The 19,498-nt window shown below is 33.4% G+C and overlaps 1 protein-coding gene and 1 long non-coding RNA gene across 2 annotated transcripts; one reads left to right on the forward strand and one right to left on the reverse strand.

Annotated features, from left to right (window-relative positions):
• Positions 1–12,284: 12,284 nt before the first annotated feature.
• On the reverse strand, positions 12,285–13,402 carry LOC110992587. The gene is made up of 3 exons (XR_006750434.1): positions 13,289–13,402; positions 12,816–12,990; positions 12,285–12,383 (listed from the first exon to the last, which is right to left on the reverse strand). It is a non-coding gene; the product is annotated as an uncharacterized LOC110992587 (long non-coding RNA).
• A 1,706-nt stretch (positions 13,403–15,108) lies between these two features.
• LOC110992588 (mast cell protease 2-like) lies at positions 15,109–19,484 on the forward strand. The gene is made up of 7 exons (XM_045629582.1): positions 15,109–15,227; positions 15,687–15,832; positions 17,292–17,451; positions 17,899–18,015; positions 18,461–18,586; positions 19,250–19,414; positions 19,479–19,484. The coding sequence occupies exons 1-7, from the start codon at positions 15,138–15,140 to the stop codon at positions 19,482–19,484; spliced, it is 810 nt and encodes a 269-aa protein (XP_045485538.1). The 5' UTR covers positions 15,109–15,137.
• The last annotated feature ends 14 nt before the right edge of the window (positions 19,485–19,498 follow it).

Consider the following 19,498-nt stretch of genomic DNA (forward strand, 5'->3'; position numbering starts at 1 on the left):
TAAAAATAATAAGCATAGCCTAAAGAAAACCGTTGCAATTTGCATACAAACCTGATTTCCCTAACCTAAAACAGAACAATAGATCTAGATGTAGGCATTACAATTAGGTTAGCATTGTTCTCCAATGCCTAACTAGATTGGTCTATTGGGATTGACATAGACAAGAATTACAAATCAATACGTGCAGTTTCGCCAAAGACGACCTCGAATATAACACATTCACAAACGAGACAGATGAGTTCTTTTAAATTATTTTATGAATAAGATTGTCTTAATAGCACTAATATTTAGTTTTGCCTTATTTTTATTTATTTATTTATTGAGTATACGACATCATACATAATTCTATGTCTACTGATTATTTTACAAAATCTTTCATCTGACATGAATTACAAGAATGGTAAACATAAGTTTTACAAACAAATAAATTAAAAAATATATGATTTTTCCATGAGCCTACCTTTTTTGTAGATGCTTACCAACGTATGGAAATTTTTACTAGCTACCCCATACTCTGTTCACTTTTATGGAATAAAAACCTTACGCACTGGGGATCCCTCTGGCAACTAGACTGTCCATGGGCACAGCACTTAACACCAGGAAAGCCTGTTTGCCCCCGGTTCCTCTTGAATGCAACTACATCATTCACAAAGATTGATCTGGAAAAGTATATTATCGTCTAAATTATAACAAATATCGATTTTATTAAATGATTTATGATTTTAATTTTCATCTTTAACATGTCATATTTTTCATTGGAATAAAAATAACAGGCATTAACATTTACAACATCGCAAAACTGTATGAATAAAAATGTATTCGCATTTGATAGAAAAAAACCTCGTTCAATCCAATATAATATTAACAAGTATCACGCTCCAACGACACCCCACTTCATTTTAATTCGAAACCTAAACTCTGCTTTAAATTACACTTTTTGCCTTATAACACCCCAGTTGACCGTAAGGGCTACTGGCGTTCTTTCTAGTGTCAAACGTAGTATCTTTAGAGGCCCCCTGGGGGGCACTTTCAGGCCCTTAACGTTTACGACAACACGATTGCTTTTCTATGAAGGGACTGAAAACGACAAAAACAGACAGATACTCACTACGGAAGTACTATAAGTGGTTTTCAAGTGGCCAGTCAACATTTTTGTTTAAGTTGTTACGTAATTAATGATGTCTTGAGTGGTGTCTTACTGTCTAGTGTAGATATAAAAGTGTGAAGCATGTTTCGGTAATTTTTTCAGAATGTTGACAGGATGTAAGCGATGTTTTAACATATTTGTCTAGAAACCAAATTCGTTCGTGTAAAATATTGCGTTCAATAAAGATTTTTACACCAATCTAATGATAATTATATGTTTTTTTACATGTTTTAAATTATATTTCGTTTAATAAAACCTTAACATAACAATCAAATATGATTTACAATTGTCCTACATAGAAATAATAAAACTTATGACAAAGAAAAATTTAAAAAGTCAGTATTTCCTCGCAATTATGATATTTTATTTGGTTATTTGTTCACCGAGGAAATCTCCAGCTCTGGGGTCACCGATACTATCTACCTACCATACGCCAACTACATATACATAGTTAATTCCATAACAATTTTGATTTATTTTAACTGATTACAACTTCACCCACATTTTTTTAAACAAAGAGCAAAATGTGATGCGTAATACGGGTGTGTGCATGAGTAAGTGTGTGGGTGCATGTGAGTGAATAAGTGATGATGAGAATAATAAGCAGAATGCGCACGAGTAGATCATCGTTAAAATCTTGAAGTGATACAGTTATATGGAAATCAATGTGTGAAAGGGAATAACAATGTATTTACGGAGTCTTTCAATCGTCTACCCTTGCTTTAGCTTTTATTATAAACAATAATTAATTGAGACACAACATCCGTTAGTAAAAAATGTGAAGTTAATATATTATAATAATTATATAGCCTTTTATTCAGATCAACTTTTTAGGTACACATATTAACATAGATTAGATTAAACTAAGTATTAGAAAGTTAAAAAAAACTATTCTACTATTGGTATCTTGGTGGTTTTTTGCAGATCTGTTTGGCTGTCGGCAAAGGCCTCCTCCAACCTTTTCCATTCATACCTTTCTTGGGCCACTCTGTTCCACATCACACGTGCCACTAGTCTAGTCTAATATTATTGTCTTCCATTGTTATCTATGTTGTGGTCTATGTTTTTCTTGGGTTTCTATTTTTGGTTGGAGGGAAGTTAATATGTATATACGTAATGTTAATAAGAACCGGAACCTACCTCTCACAATAAAAAGTGCCGCTACACAAATGACAACAAATTTACGACAAAAACAGTCTCACGACCCAAAAACTACTAGAAAAACGCCCGCTGCGAGTACAAATTTGACAAACATTTTGTCACAATAACGATACTTATGGCCTACAGTAGTTCCATTGAAAACAAATAAACCGCAAAGGAATTATGATCACTTGTCAACTGTACGGGTTACCGCTTAGTAGAACTTTTAACTGTAAGCTATTGTTTAAGATGACTTGCAATATTGTTGCATTTTTCTGAGTATCTTTCTTTATCAACAGTAATACTATTCAACTAATTTCTTCCTTTAAATTGTACATCTCTATACAATATATATATGTACGCGGTCAGCGTTTTTTTAACAAAAATCACTTTTTTTACTAGAGTAAATCGTTTCTTCTATACAAAACTCCAAAATAAGAAATACTGTAAAATGGTGATAAATAAATTAATCATCTTTCTTATTAATCAAATGTCCTAATATTGGCTAATTATGTAATCATGTAAATGTTAAAGCAATCCAACTACTTGATACAACAGGAAAAGACGCCAAAAGAGAACTAAATCTTTAGAGTTAATAAAACTAGTGAATTTAAGTGCAAGTACGGTATGTCGGATACACGAAAGTGTTAAAACATTATTGAACACAGAGACTGTTAATGAACACTATATAAATCAGTGGCACTACACTTTAGGTTTGGACCTCAGATTTCTGTATCTGTTGCCTGATCTGTCAATGTAACGGCAAGTAGGTGATCAGCCTCCTATGGCTGACACACGCCGTCGACTTTTTGGATCTAAGGCAAGATGGTTTTTTGACGGTTTGCGCACCATGTTTATCCTTCAACCTTTGAGCGAATGTTTAATGCCCGCATAGAAGGAAAGTCCATTGGTGAATAGCCGGGGATCGAACCTACGAGCTTAAGGATGAGAGTCATACGCAAGGCAAATAGTGGTCTTAATTAACATTGAATAAATAAATCAGTGGCGCTACAACCTCTTTAGGTCTTGGCCTCAGATTTCTGAATATGTTTCATGATCATTTTTCAATCTAATAGGCAAGTAGGTGATCAGCCTCCAATGCCTGACGCACGTCGTCGACTTTTTGGGTCTAAGCAACCGGTTTCCTCACGATGTTTTCCTTCACCGTTTGAGCGAAAGAAATAAAGCCCATTAGTGCACAGCCGGGGATCGAACCTACTACCTCAGGTATGAGAGTCGCACGCTGAAGCCACTAGGCCAACACTGCTCAATTAACATTACATTAGTTTAAACTATTCATTACTAGAATATAGAACATAAAGATAACAAAATAAAGTAATATTTTGTTGACTGTCTGTATTAGTCTTAATTATTGTATAAATCGTAATTCATGTAAAATCTCTTTGGTGCACTTTACCGTATGGAAAAGTATGTATGTACCTATGTGTATTTTATCTATCTTTGAGGGTATATAATATTGATTTCGCAAATAGGAATTATGATTGAATTAATAATATCCCACTAAAATGCAGACGGAAAATAATCTCGTATAAAGAAAAATACTGGCAATTTTCATCAGTATAACATTCATACAAATGTTATTTTCATGATGCATTTCCCACAATTTTCAAGGCATTCTGAGGTAATGTCATAATACGTTTACAGGTTGGCATAACAAAGAATAAAATATATTTTTAAACTAACTATTTATATTTGATTTAAATTTGTTAATATTATTATATGGGTTAAGAAAATTGTAAATACTGTATATCTCATTGTTATGTTTAGTTATATGAATAAATTATTTTTTTGAAGTTTCTTATATCGAAACAGATGGATATAGTATATACTAGTGGCGCCATTTTAAATCCTACCATTTGGTAAAGTATGATTGTTTAATCACACCTTTGCGCTTACGACGGCATAGATATTTTGGCCTCTATGCCATTATAGCATAAAAACATTCATGTTTGGAATTACCTTTTGAAACTTTTTTATTTCGTTCCCGTTTTGACCTACGGTCTTAGTAGATTTATGAGCCTTTCTATTCAACAATGTTCATTATGTCATGAAAAAACATCTGTCCTGTTGGACGTTGGCATTGATTAATCAAATCAGCAGTATTGGCCTCATCTCTGTAGTCGTAGGTTCGATCCCCGGCTGCGCACCAATGGAATTTCTATGTGCACATTTAACATTTGCTCGAAGGGTGAAGGAAAACATCGTGAGGAAAACCGGCTTGCCATAGACTCAAAAAGTCGAGGGCGTGCGTCAGGCATAGAAGGCTGATCACCTAGTTGCACATTAGATTAACAAATGATCACGAAACTGACACAGAAATCTGAGGCCCAAACCTCAAAAGGTCGTAGTGCCATTGATGTTTTTTAAATAAAAGGTCGTCGGCCCGTAGTAAGCAATCTGCTATACGTACACTTTATGCTTTCTATAAATACATTTCAAGAAGTTCTACCAAAAAGCTACACAAATTTGACAGAAACAATAAAGTACACCCGTGAGTCTTTGGAGGTTCCATTTTGTGTTTATTCTATGTTCATATTATAACTTATTCAATATTTCCAAATTGGGCGCGCAACGATGTAATGGAAGCGAAAAAAAACCGGAGCCCAATGCAAATGGATTTGAGAGGTTATTATTTATTTAATCCTTACTTACGGCGAACTGGAAAAATGTATCTAATTGGTTATGACAGTCGGTTTATAAGAAGGGTAAGACGGAATTACTAAGTTATTTTTACTGTTTATTTTAGCGGTTTGCTTAACATAATTCCTTGTTCAGGTTGATTAAACATAAAGGTTATATCAGAAAACAAAAATACAGTTTGGGGCCAATATATTATATATTATAACATATCTGTCTATGACTGAAGTCAACTAAAAATATTATCAAAATATTATAGGGTTAAGTTTTTTTTTATAAAATTAACAGAACGCTTTTTCCATTCCATTCACTTTCTAAGTACATTTTTTAATTATTATGATCGCTGATAGTATATGATTTTTTGGGATGGTGTATATATGTAAAATGCTTATTACGTTACAATTAGAAACATTTCAGCATCGTTTAGGCCTACCTCACAGTATCGCCAAGATTCGAGACGTCCGAACACCAAAATATATCACTTCATTGACAATAGATACAATTATGAAAATATTCATCAAAAATACCCTAAAAATGGGCCCCGAATTCGCCATATGACTATCTTGTCAGTCCGACCATTTATCATAGAGGATGTGACAAGTGAATTTATATAAAAAAACAAACAGGGCACCACTAGTAGATGATAACAATTTAGCTCTTCGTTTAACGTTTTAAATATAGAGTAGGCAACAACAGAGGCTCACTTATTGTTAGACGTTATTTAATTGTATAGTGTACATATTAAGGATATGTACTATATTATCAACATTTCATACTAACACTGAAACTGTGTGGGGTAGAATTATGGGGTCTCTTTGCATCTTCTACTGCATATACCATGGAGAATGTTCATGAGATGAGTTGTTCGGACAACTGCAGCTGGGTTTTTTTTATCGGACAACGAGGCACAATACAAAATACTATGCGTATCATCTCGACATCCGTCGATCCCAAGTGTGAGTTTTAGGGCAGTTTTTGCTACCAGTATGTGGAACCAGCTGCCCACTGATGTATTTGCGAACCAATCCGAATTAAGGTATTTCAAGAAAAGAATATAATACTAGAATGTTCGCCGGGCGGGAGACATACATATTTGCAAACAATATTGGGGTTTGTACTATAATTTCTAATCGTACTTTGAAACGTTTAACGGATTCTGGTAATTGTATAGTTTTTTTTGATAATTTTAGTTTAGGCGTAAGTATAAATAAATAAAAATTAATAACAGGAAGGCTCTTGTCAACAATGTACTACTACTGGACTTGAATATAATATTACACATAGCAACATATAATATTTATATTATAGAAAAGACTAGCCTTCCCCGTATTATATTGTGTGTCGTCGGCCTCTGTGTGGCAATACTCTGAGCACAAAGCATAAAGCAGGGGTGATTGCGAGGGTCCTAAACAATAGGTAGATGGCAATTTGATATTCCAGCCACATTTTTAATAAGCGCTAGTAATGGCTCGAGTGGCCCACTCTTTATAGCTTTTAAAGGCCATGCTATTCAGATGGTCACTTGTATTATTAGACATAAAAAAACCAATCTGAACACAATACGTATGTATAAATAGAAAGTGTTAATTTATTTTTAGTGCAACCTAAAATGTTTTAACTATCAACCAAAAAGCTTTAACTAAGATTTTACTTAATACTGGATTAATGTAATAAATCCCAATGAGGAGTGGATAACTCCCGGGAGTTATTGGGAAACGAAACAGAGGAAGAAGCCGGAGATATTGGAGGAGGCCATCACTTGCGGAAGGGTTCTTGCAAAATTGTTAAGAAGTAAATGTAAATTAGATTAAAAAAACAATAATAATTAAAAATTATATATACATATGTATATAATATAGGTATAAATATATATAATAGGATTAAGTTTACTTTCTTCCTTCGCAAGAAATGTGAACCCTTTTGGATTTTTTATATATGTATTTTTTTTTTCAAATATTATTTACATATTACTCTAAAACCTACGCATATAAACACTATACGCTTTATTGACAACTCGTGCCCTTAAGAAACATTATCATAACTGTATTATACACAAGGTGCATATTTTATGAACATAGTAACGAAGTATTGTACCACATCTGTTCGAATATTAGATCTGAGTGGCTTTTTGTGTTTTTTGACATTGATGTGTTGTTTAATGTGTTTTGGAGCTGTAGATACCAACTGTCTTCGTAACTAGGGATTACAATATTGCATTTTAACCAAGTGTAATGTTAGAGGTTCAAACCCCGGCTGGAGAAATAGACTATCTTTTTATGTGCCCATTTAATGCGTTCGTAACTTGGTCGTGAGGTAACGGGCATGTTTAGACCAAAAACTTCGGCGTGCTGGTAGAAATTGTTTGGATATTCGATACTCCAGAATAATAAGAGTTGTAACTCCAACTCCTTTGTTTGTAATAAATAATATGTCTATGTCTAACTTCAATTAACTTTTAGTATTCATTCCAAGGTTATGTCATCTTTAGAGGTCTCTATATCGAAATATCTATATCGAAATTTCATACAAAGTCGAAAGATATGAAAGCACAGTTGTTTGATAAAAAAAATTTGTTGTAATAAAATTAGTTTCATTCATTCCTCACATGGTGGAATGAAAGAGTCACATTTGGTATGGAAATTATAGAATCAATGTAATAAGTATAGAGATATACACTTAATAATTGTAAAAAAATAGTATTATTATTATATCGCACATTATTTATAGTCTCCGAGAAATATATTGTAGTTTCTTGAATTTTCTATACTCGTAAAATTTATGTTTAATTATTGCTGTGGGCACTACCTATAACTAACGCCAGAGGAACCTATTTGTGATGTATAAAGGTTATATGATTTTTAAGAACATACTTAGAGAATTACACGCTATACACAGGTAGTGTTGCAAGATTTTCATTTGCAAATACCATTTATATGGAATAGACTTTATTATATTTTTTAAAATCCTAGAACTATATTCGATGGGATGCCGAACCACCTGGTGTGGCAGGCTGCAAATCTATTTCATTTCTAATTCTTTTTAATCTTGTTGAACGTTGGCAATACATTGAGTGTGGTGTGTCATTAACTGGGACATGGAAGCTTTTGTCAAAGTCACGTTAGTTTTCTTCTAATTCCTACCTGGATGCCTCATAAGTTGGAAAATCCTGCATGAGCACCACAAACTAGAGAGAAGAGAGAGAAGCTTCACAAACTATGTTAAAATTAGCAATGTCTAGATTATTCCAAAGAAATACCTAAGTAATTAGTTTACTGTCAGTACAATTAAAGTTTACACAGATGTTTGGAAGTTTAGTACAAACTTGACCAAACACTGTGGCATCGCTTAATTAGTGTTTCCGTTAACTTGTTCAACTTAGCAGACCTAATTAAGATCCTTGTGAGACGAAACCAAAGCCTTACCGGAAATAAGAAAGACTGTAGGTGCCCCTATATAACTGAAATCTATTTTTTATAAACTTTGAAACTAAAATACATAACTCTTATTCTATACTATAAAACTACAGATCAAATATCAGTTAGTAATCATAACAATCGAATATACTGTATATAAAATTTTCTTAAACTACACAGTAATAATAAAAATATTTTGATGTAAAAAAGAAAATTAAAACAAATTTAAAAAATTTGGACTCCGTGGCAGTTGTATCTTCAATGCTGGCAGCAATTCCTCGCTGTATTGCGATACTTACTCGTTGAGCCAGGAAAACACAGCTCTGGGGTCACCGGTACTATTTACCAAGCGCCAACTTAACTCTTTCGTCGTCGTCTTCGTAAGAATTAAAAGTAATTTTAAAGAATATAAAGAAACGAGGTATGTATTCAGGAGGTTTTAAGAAAAAACTGAATCAACGCTCTTTGGCACTTATAACTTTATGTACATGCCAATCTTAATCTGCAACCTCAAGTAAACTTAACACGAAACTAACCCGTCAGTTACTCAAGTAATTAGCGATGCGTGTCTTAATATCCGGGCAGTGCATCACTGAGGTCGTGATAATTAAATGCGAATCTCAAGACAATACCTGAGATTTTCAGGCTGTTACACACTGGATGATTGTAGAGAAAGGTGGTTCAGATTTTTTTGGGAAAATTGCGCATAATTGCGAGATGGTTATGGGGGAATCGCTATTGTGCATACCTACTCATAGCGCCACCAACAATCAATCAAGGGATCAATATATATATTCTTAGGCTATATCGATATACATAATACTTATACGTAATAATATATCAATGCGGAAACCAGCACCTTATCCGCTTAGTTTGTGAAGATACTTGACACTGCAGCTATGACGCAAAATCGAAAGAAGTTTTTAAAATATGCGTAAATAAATAAAATGTTTAAAAAAATTAAGTTTGTATGGCCTGTTTAGAAAAAAAAACAAAACTTACTTAACACGAACATCGCTAAATAATATAATTTTCTATATAAAAATGAAAATCACCTAATGTGCATTCTCACACATCCATCCCGGTGTAAACTAGCGGAAGTTATAATTTATGGATTTAGTTCCGGAGCTTGTCTCAAGAGGGAGCTAGTGAGACGGTAACGAAACACCTGATATTTAATGCATACTGTCTGAGATCGCCTTAAAACTACGCATAAGAATTTCATTCCTGTATAGACTTTTACTAGAGATTATAGACTAGCTTGTTTATTTCAATACGAAAATATCATATTTTTAATATTAATTTGAAATACATGCTAAGAATCTCCAAATTAGCTTTTGCGGTTTATCGCTTTCAGGATTTTTTAGACAAAATACCTCGTTTTTGGTACATTATTTAATATTTAGTACTCAAATTGATTAACTTATTTTATGTAAATATATCTAGGTTCGTTTGTTTCATTCCCATTTATACTTTGAAATAAATATTAACTTATTAGGAGAAATCTTTGCGCCATCTTTTGATTATTAAGTAAATCGCGTAGGTCTATCACGGCTTACGTTAACGCTAAGCTATTATTGACTACAAGCCTCACAAATCTTCACATAGGTGGCGCTGTTATAAAAATTGTTTTATTCCATAATTTTAATTACATTTTCACACATAAAACAACTCTTTAAAAATATTATATAAAATATTAAATCGCTAATATTATATAGGGTATAAGATGAGTTTTTAACAAATGGTACATTATGCCCCGACGTATAATAGGATATACTAGTGTAGACTCCAGGATGCACTCCGCAGATTCCACCCCAAGATACGATGCCAGCTAAAACACCTCGACAAACGAGTGGTCCGCCTGAATCCCCCTATAAAATAGAAGTTATATTGAATACGTTTTAAAAATAACATAGTTACTAGCTATGTTCCGCAGTTGTTTTTTTTAGTTGTATTGGGCTTTCATACACTAGCGCTGTTATGACTGAGTTGTTTGACAGTTGCTGTGTTTATTCTCAATATTTCTATCTAGATCTCTATTCGAGCATTTCCTTTATACTTGGATCTATATCTAGATTATTTCCGATAGATATTATTAATAATTAGCAAGCAGCTTTCACACGCGTGCTTGCTGAAATCTGGGATTTTCATGTGTTTTTCCTTTACCGAATGAGCAAGTTTTCTTTGCGTGAAAGCAAATCTATTGGTATGTAGCCGGATTCGACGGCAGCCTCACGTTGGTCAATTATTGATATTTAAACAAAATACGCAGGTGTCGTATTGATACCCACAGCCCACAGGATTGAGAATCGACCTACCACGATTGAATCTGTTTGGAAATAAAATGGAAAATAACCTGGCAAGAATCCTTTCCTTGTGCCCCTGCGCACAAAACGGAGAGATGCAAATATCGTGAACTATAGAACCATTCACAATATATCTTCGATAGTATAGGTACGCAAACCATTTCAAGCTTGCGGGCGGGTTTATTCTGCAAATCAAAGGTTCATTTAAAAGTATGTTAGTAAATTATTTCAGAATATACTGATTAATTTATTACCCAAACTTTACAGTGATGGATTAAGGATGTATTAAACTATTGTCTCTAGTGAGGCGGAGACACCGACAACCCATCTGTTTGCCCAACAACTTTGTAACTTTTAGCAATGGGCTCCTCCATTTACAAATGATATGTCTGGGTAAAGTGACCATTTATTGACTTGACTCAAAACGGGACATTGATTTAATTTAGGTCAAATAATAAGTAGTCAATGACAAAAACGCCCTCTTTAAAGTTATTTAATTCTAATTATTTTTTATTTTTAAGCAAAAAAAACGCTGTCTCTGCGTAGAACGATATTTAAAAAAAGTTAATCAGCTAAGTTACGTATCAAAAAATGTTTAGTAATATATATATTTATCAGAACAAAAAAATTGTTTAAGTTGTGACGATTTGAAATATGAAACTCTTGGCACGTATTTTTATATTCTGCTGCTCAAATTGTCTCATGTTTTCTGAAAATGGGACAATTTTGCGTCCCACAGTTCGTTTCGGGACACCTGGACTCGTAATTGGAAAAAGGGTTCCGTTCAAAACGTTACGTCTGATCACGTTATTTATCTGTCGAAGAGGGAATTACACTTTCTGCAATTTCGCTCTATTCACCCTCAAACTACGTGTAAGCTGAGAGTGTTGGATTCGATTACTGGTTGGGGGCAGTTTACTGTTTTCCTCTAAAATATTGAAGTTCACTACACCGAAAGTACAATGACAAGACATCGTCAAAATTTGTTGCAGACTACTATCTGTAAAACGTTTACCAAAATCTCTTTGATTTCTATGAAATGCAAAAAAAATAATCGGTCCCCAAACTTGCCGTCCCAAAATGGCTGCAGCCTACTCAAACTGCTGTTAAATCCACTACTGAGGCTTTAGGTTCAGGGCTCAAGCTTACAACTAACAAGGCACTTTTTATATTCATTTGTATGTACAGGTATAATATATTAATAGTATTCTTTTGAGTAATATAGTATTTAACACACTCTCCCACACACACAAATACACCTCTCACAGGGAGAACACTTCACACCATAAACACACTTCACACAAATTATAACATATAAGTTTCGCTAATGGGTCATGTACTTGATGCTAGAGTTTTTGTCTAATATATTTAAGGGATTAGGCGATGTATGCTGAAATACAAGTTCACACCTAGTTCAGCGTCAGATAAACCTGACTAATTTTGTTTATATAACTAGCGCAATTAGATATAAGTTTTTCCTGTGAAACAAGCTTGAAATAAATTATTAATATTATTTTACGTCATCACGAATATTATAGTAATTTCATTAATTAGGATCTAATTACTTATATATACCTACTATAAAGTAATTAACCACACCTCTTCTTTCAATCCAAAACCCGAAACCAGACATAAATCATTTGCTTGTAATTTGTCTTCATTTGCTGAATATAAACGAATTGGGTGAACTGTTTCTGTTACGATGAAGTCTTTCGATACCTTTAGAAAATCATTCAATATTAGTTACAGCAGCAAACAGTAAATTAAAATATTTTATTCACAAACGGACTGTAGTCCATAATTAAAATAAATCTCATTTTACTTTTTAAAAAAACAGTAATATGCATAGAACAGAACTGACAGATAATACTACTGACAGAAAGAAAACAGAATTGACGCAAAAAAACGGATTTGTCGCGTTAAAAGGTAGTTCTTCCCTATTTATAAAAACTAAATCAGTTTTATTGCATACAAGTACTCTTCCCCATCTTTCAAACAAATTTTGTTAACGCCCATGAAAACACAATAGACAGACACAAGATTTAAAAAAATAACTAAATTAAAATCTTTAGATTTATATACAAGAGAAACAGCTAGAAACTAATAAGAAATGTCTTAAAAACGTATTCCTTTACCTCAGTATACTCTTACCTGCAATATAGCAATATCATGTTTTAAATACGTGTGATTATAGTGTTCATGTTTATAAAAATGTTGTATTCGCCTCCAGTGCTCATGCGCAGGTTTGAATAGAATTATCAATGCAGACTTATCTATTGTCCCAGCAACCACTCTGACGGTATTGAGATTTTTCATAGTTCCTTTACTGAAATTTTAAAAATAACGCCTAGAGCGACTCTATGGATATAGAAATGGCTACCAGCTATCGAGGCGGTGCAAAAAACCTAGAGTTATTTCAGCCCGTGCGGTAATGAAACATGGCAAAAGGGAACAAACATTCTCCATCCCGAAAGTAATTTTTGGATTGATTATAAAAGTAATACGATAAAAGTGATTTTCAACTGAAATAAGAAACTCTAAATGTTGTTTCTTAAAAAAAACATTTTTGCAGGACATTTGAGTTTTACTCTCTTATATATACGATATACATTTATATTTCTCACTCTGAAAATATAAAGCAATGCGCCGCAGTTAGTACATGTCTCAGTGTAATTAAAGATCCACCACAAAAAGACGACCATGACACACCATACCAATTCTGTTGCCTAAGAGCAACCTGTAAAATATTAAAAAGTTTTGATACATTCGTATGTATATATACTTCATGCTAATTCATCCAGGCAATTCATTTAACTCGTATGCCTATGTATAACAGCGCCGTTTAATTAAACGGCTAGGCTGTTAATTGAACAGCTGATTAGACTGTGACATACGCACGGCAAAGGGCAAATGTGAATAAATAAAATATGTTTTTTATGTTCTCTTAAAAATGGTAAGCGTAAGCAAAGTATTATAATTAAGGAGTATAGCGTAAAAATATTTCATTACACAAGTAGCCTTAAATACCGACATTTACCTAATATTGAATATTCATAGTACAATAAATCAATAATGTAGTAATTAACACTATAACCTGCCTGGTATGGAATTTGTGTAATATCTGCTTCGACACCGCCAAGTATTTTTAACGGGCATATATCTAAAAAGGATTTATATGCCGCGTTTTCTCTTAATATTTCCTGGAAACAACGTACATTATAATTTGATTAATTAGAAGTACAACGAAGAATAGATGATGTCCGATAACCAATGGGGCATGAAGGGATGATACGTCTCACTCCAGAAGAGATCTCGGCGATCAGAGACAAGTCTTATGACTAGTAAAAATATTATTAGAGGCTCCGCCAGTCCTCTCGCGCATTTCCGTAACAAGAAAAAATTAGATAAGAACATACCCTAATCATAACAATATAATAAGGTGCCGCTTCATAAGCGTTGGGAACATTAGAGAATTTCTTTTAAAGGCGAGTTTTAGAAAATAATTTTTCATCAGTCATCACCTTTATAAATCTGGCTTTTCTCAAAGTTTTCTTGCTTTGATAAATCGCATTATCACATAAACTTATTCTTTATTACTAATTCACGAATTTTGTACGTTATTTGGGTTTATGAACTGAACTAATAATGTAAGAAAAAACCCTTTACCGTAAAATCAAGTTCAGGAGATGCCGTCCGTCTTTCGCCTACATCTTTGGTACGTCCTACTGCATATAAAGAGATAATAATATGTAAATGTATAACGCTGTGATATAATTTCATGGAATTTTAATTTACTTTTGATATCCATTAGAACTAGATTCCGTAATATTAGATGACAGAATATTACGGAATTTGACATTTTGTCAAAATGTTTTTTATTTCACTGGAGCCAATAGACTTTATTTACACTATGAAAAATTATACCCCAGTATATTTTTTACACTTATTTCTATCAAAGAAAAATTATCAATTAAGATGCAAAGACCGATATAAGTTCACAATTCTCCAATTCTTGGTCGGATTTAGTTACAGTAACAATTATACTAATAAATACTATTTAATTCGTTCTTAGAGTTTATTCCAAAGAGCAGGTATATTGATTTATTATGAGGATTTTTTTAATAACATGTATGAGATTCCGATGTCCAGGAGTGATTTAAGAGAGCGGAATCCGCTGTCAGAATTTGTAGAGTGAGTTACAGAATCGACAGGCAGGCCTGCTTAGAACCATAGAAGGTATTACGTAACCCACCAATAGCGAGGCCCACATAACGCCAATGATCCAAGAAGTCGGCAGCATGCGCAACGCATGTCCTCAAAAAAAAGGCAGCCACAGAAAAAACTGGGAACTACTGAAGTCATTTCTAATCTGTCAGTAATATAGTTTGTTTCATAATGTCATTGAGCTTTTTATTTTTATCAATGTTCAAAGTTTATATTTTATTATTTATTGCAACGCATTTTGTTAACACAATGGAAGTAGAGAGAGAATTTTACAACGATTATATAGTTCCGCGTGTTGTCAATGGTTATGCAGCAAAACTTGGAGATGTTCCATATCAGGTAAACCATTTATTTTGACAGATTGGAAAACAGAAACCTCCTAAAAAATCTAATCTTTTATTATACCATTTCCATTTATTTGAAGGCTCGCTGTGAACGCCCTTTGCCCCATATTATAGGACATTAAATCATTTCTCTCAATCAAATTGTTTCGCGCTGAAAATAGAGCTAAATAATTTTCACGGAAATAGAATCAACAATCGCCAGGGAGTAATCTAATATTCTATTATTATTTGATACAATTCTAACAGATGGCGCTGTGTTAAAAGTACGACCGTTTCACATAAGCTATCTACCTTTCACATAAGTTCTCCTACCGTATGTAATATAACAAAAACCTTAGCAACAGCAACGCTTAGCCGAGTCTGCTAATTGTACATATATATCGGCACCCTATGTCACGAAACGAATATTATTGACTGTATATCAAGACATAACTTATATATTTAAATGTTCTAGGTGGCTTTTAAAATGAAGACCCCGCGTCGCAAGCTCTGTATGACGTTTTGTGGTGGAGTGATCATTTCCCCAACCAAACTGCTCTCAGCCGCCCATTGTTTCGCTGAGAGTCCTAGCATTTGTCAGAAAATATGTGGCAATCAGGGGTAGGTATTGGAATATATATACGTTGAACCTAATCGCATAGTTACACATCTGTACAGATATATACATATATCTACAAAAGTTAAAAAATAGTTTTAAGCAATCCACGTTTACTAATATAATTTATAGTAAATCTAAAGTCTAGATTATTTATATTACACTATTTAGTATTTATAACTTAATAGTATTATAAATGTATGTAAATCAGGTCAAATTAGATTGGATCACCTTTGTTAGTTATTGCGTTAATTTTCCTAAAATGTTGCACTAATAGTCGCTTTCTGCTGACAGTAGGTATGTCGTAGATACAGATGTTAAATAGAAACTTCTTTGTAACATCTATGTATAAGGGCCTGTTTCATAATGTAACAAATAGCTATGCAAGACATAAATTATTCGAAAGATAAAAGTTCCAAATAAGAAACTTCGCGTTTGATGACGAATAGCGCTATCTGACAGTCGTGAAACGCAAAAATACTGTTTATCCTACCAATGACTAATAAATAGCTTATTTGGAACTATCCGGACATTGTGAAACAGACCCTTAATCTTACAGCTTTTACGGTAGCGAAATATTATTTCTCCTACAATTTAACAAAATAATAATAATTACAAACAAAGGGTTGCCTACAGTCGCCTTAATAGTTATTGAGATCTATTTCCTCACTTTCGGGCAATAAAGAACGCATTTATCGAATAATAATAATAATTATTTATTTATATTTCTCCCATATAACATTTACAACAATAAATAAGATTACAGTTGTGACGGTATTGGGAGACTGGTTTCGAAACTAGGTAAGAACCTGTGATATGGATAACCAGGCTTCCATTCCATAGCAAAGTCATATTGAGTAGTAACAAAAAGTACATACATAAAATGGGAAGGCAAACAAATTTAACGTTTTAATGAGGAAAAAAAACAAAACAAAGCAGTCAACTAGTTAGAAGTTAGTAGAAATAAACTTGTATGAATGTTTGTAAGGGTGTGTGTGAATATGTGTCAGGCACATGCCTGAGAAGATATGGGATTATTTTCTTACATCCGGTAGATTTTCCGTTTGGCCATAGTTCAAAGTAAGTAAAAATTTATGAACTATTTGCTTCACACATTTTTTTGTTTTGGGATATATAATTAGAATAACTGGACGTACGAACTACTTAATTTAAGAGAGGTAAAGAGATAGATAGATTTGTATTAATGAAATTAATATAATATTAATAAAAATATATTAAGAAGTGTCGCATAACACTTTAACATAAATATCAAATACTAAACATTGTTATCGCGTTATAGACTTGCAGAACGCCGTCTGTTTCTTAATAAATCAATTAAGACATATTAGTTTTTTAGAAGAAATACGTAGATTGTTAAATGCTTTCAGGTGAATTTGAAATTTCATGTCAATTAAATTATTGCCAAACCTATAATTATAGTTTATAATTTAAATTTTGCCATAGACCAAAAAAAACGCTAAGCCACACGTACGCTGTGGCGGGTAACTTGAGAAATTACGATGCCTACAGCGAAGATTCAGCTGGAAATGGTCAGTGGAGGACTCTGAAGACCGTAATATATCCAAGAACTTACAAGTTCCCAAAAGACGACATAGCAATTCTGGTTAGTTAATTCTTACCAACTTAGTTCTTTTGAGGCTGGCTATGACAAGCCTGTGCTTATATTGGCTTTTCTATTGTAATTGATTATTTCTTTATAGGAAAGTAGGTTTTAAGGAATTAAATATTATGACCCTATCAGCTTACTCTTGAAGCATTGTTGTATGATTTTAAAGCATACGTCCTTTCACCAGTATAGTATTATAACTAAGCGACCAACCAGGCTACAGAAGATAAATTTTTAGAATTATTTTTTTTAAAGTATTTTTAACTATGTATACTATATAGTAGTGTTATCCGAAGTGGGGTCCACGCCCCTCAGGTCAGGTCAGGTAGCATCACTGACTGTGTTTTATGGTTTAAGTTTTCCTAGTAGCTTTACTGACTGTATTTTTTTTACAGTACACTATTTAATTTGTATTTTTTATTTGGACTGTATTTTGATTTACAGTACACTTTCAAACCCTTTCATTTCAACAATAACGTGGGTTCGATTCCAATAGCGAAGAGATATATCGACTACCGTGGCAAGTGCCTGGTTTCCGGATATGGGCGTACGTCAAGACAAGTTAGTTTATATTGACGCTTACCAGCACTGGTAACTCTATAAGTTCCAATAGAGATAGCGATTCCGACGTTTTACTATGCAATTGTAATTTGCCAGCCCTCTGGTATTGAGTGTCCACGGGCGGTATCTCATACCATCAGATGAGCTTCCCGCAGCTTCCTGTCTGTTTTCCCCAGTTCTTTAAAAAAACCAAACAATAGGATAGCGTAGAAGAAAAGCTCATTATTGCTATTGGAATAGCTGTCAGTTTTCCTGTTGGAAGTGACAAAGAATGAGGGTAAGAGAGTTTTAGTTTGAGAAATAAGGTATCTTCAATGGTGAGCAGCCCTAGTGTTTTCCAAGAAGTCAGGTTCTTTGTGCCTAGGGGATATCTGCGTCACGATAGTAACTGTAAACATAGGAAATATATAAATCTTACTCCACGATTCTACTCGATTCTTTCTAGGGGACCTCAAGTAAACTTCTCCTCGCACACTTGCACCTTCTGCCAAATACGCAATGCGGCCGAAGATTTCGGAAGAATATGAGAAAGTTTGTTTGCACAGACACTGTTGTCAACGACGTTGGAAAGGTTAGGATTTCACCCATTACTTAGTTTTTCATTTATTTCTTTTGTTTTATATAACTTGATGTTAACTAATAAGATACTACTATAATTCTACTTTTATAGAAACCGATTATTTCGTAGCCTTTTTTATGTTTGATTAATATTCTTATTCTTTTAATACGAATTACTTCAACTAATCATTCAAGGCAGAGTGGTAGGTAGTAGGAGACCTTTTGTAGCACGTACATTTTGGTTAAAGAATCGGCAAAGCACCAAGTCGTTGTTCAGAACAAAATCCAAAGCAAAATTATATCAGACATTATATGAATCAATAACATGTTGCAACATAACAATATTCATTGTTATGCGGATGATAGCAGTCGGGGATACGCGCTTCACTGGCCATGCAGAATACCTATAGATTCTTAAAAGGCTGGCAACGCACTTGCGCGCCTCCTGCCATTAAGTCCATGGGCGGCACATCCGTTTGCCGCCTGATCTATAAAAAACAATGAAAAAATTATCTTTTTATAATTTTTTTATTTAAAAATTTTATATTATTCGATTTTAATTTAAGGATTTTTCTTAACTAAATCTTTGATGAATGCAAATTGATTACAGTTTAATTGATTTAACTTTTTCTTGAAGTGTCGTGATGTGTTCAAATATACTACCTACACTTTTTAGGGAGATTCGGGCGGACCTCTTGTGTGCAGTAAAACTGGGGACCCCAACGAAGGACCCAATGGAGTGTTGGTTGGAATTGTCAGCGGAAATCAACGACGCGCCGCATCATTTTTTACGCGTGTCTCATACTTCGCTAGATATATTGAAAGAAACAAAGCAACTTTGGCACAGCCTATCTATATATTATATACAACATTTTTGATACTTTGATTTTGTTTTATTTCTGTAGGCATAATTAATTAAAATATG

The sequence above is a fragment of the Pieris rapae genome, chromosome 9 (assembly GCF_905147795.1).
Source record: "Pieris rapae chromosome 9, ilPieRapa1.1, whole genome shotgun sequence".
Classification (NCBI taxonomy): domain Eukaryota; kingdom Metazoa; phylum Arthropoda; class Insecta; order Lepidoptera; family Pieridae; genus Pieris; species Pieris rapae.

Excerpts from the sequence above, each read along its gene's own strand:
- LOC110992588 (XM_045629582.1), top strand. The coding sequence starts at position 15,138 with ATGGAAGTAGAGAGAGAATTTTACAACGATTATATAGTTCCGCGTGTT. Across the intron at positions 15,833-17,291 it reads AAAATATGTGGCAATCAGGG|ACCAAAAAAAACGCTAAGCC; the intron begins GTAGGTATTGGA and ends ATTTTGCCATAG. Across the intron at positions 17,452-17,898 it reads AAGACGACATAGCAATTCTG|TACACTTTCAAACCCTTTCA; the intron begins GTTAGTTAATTC and ends TTTGATTTACAG.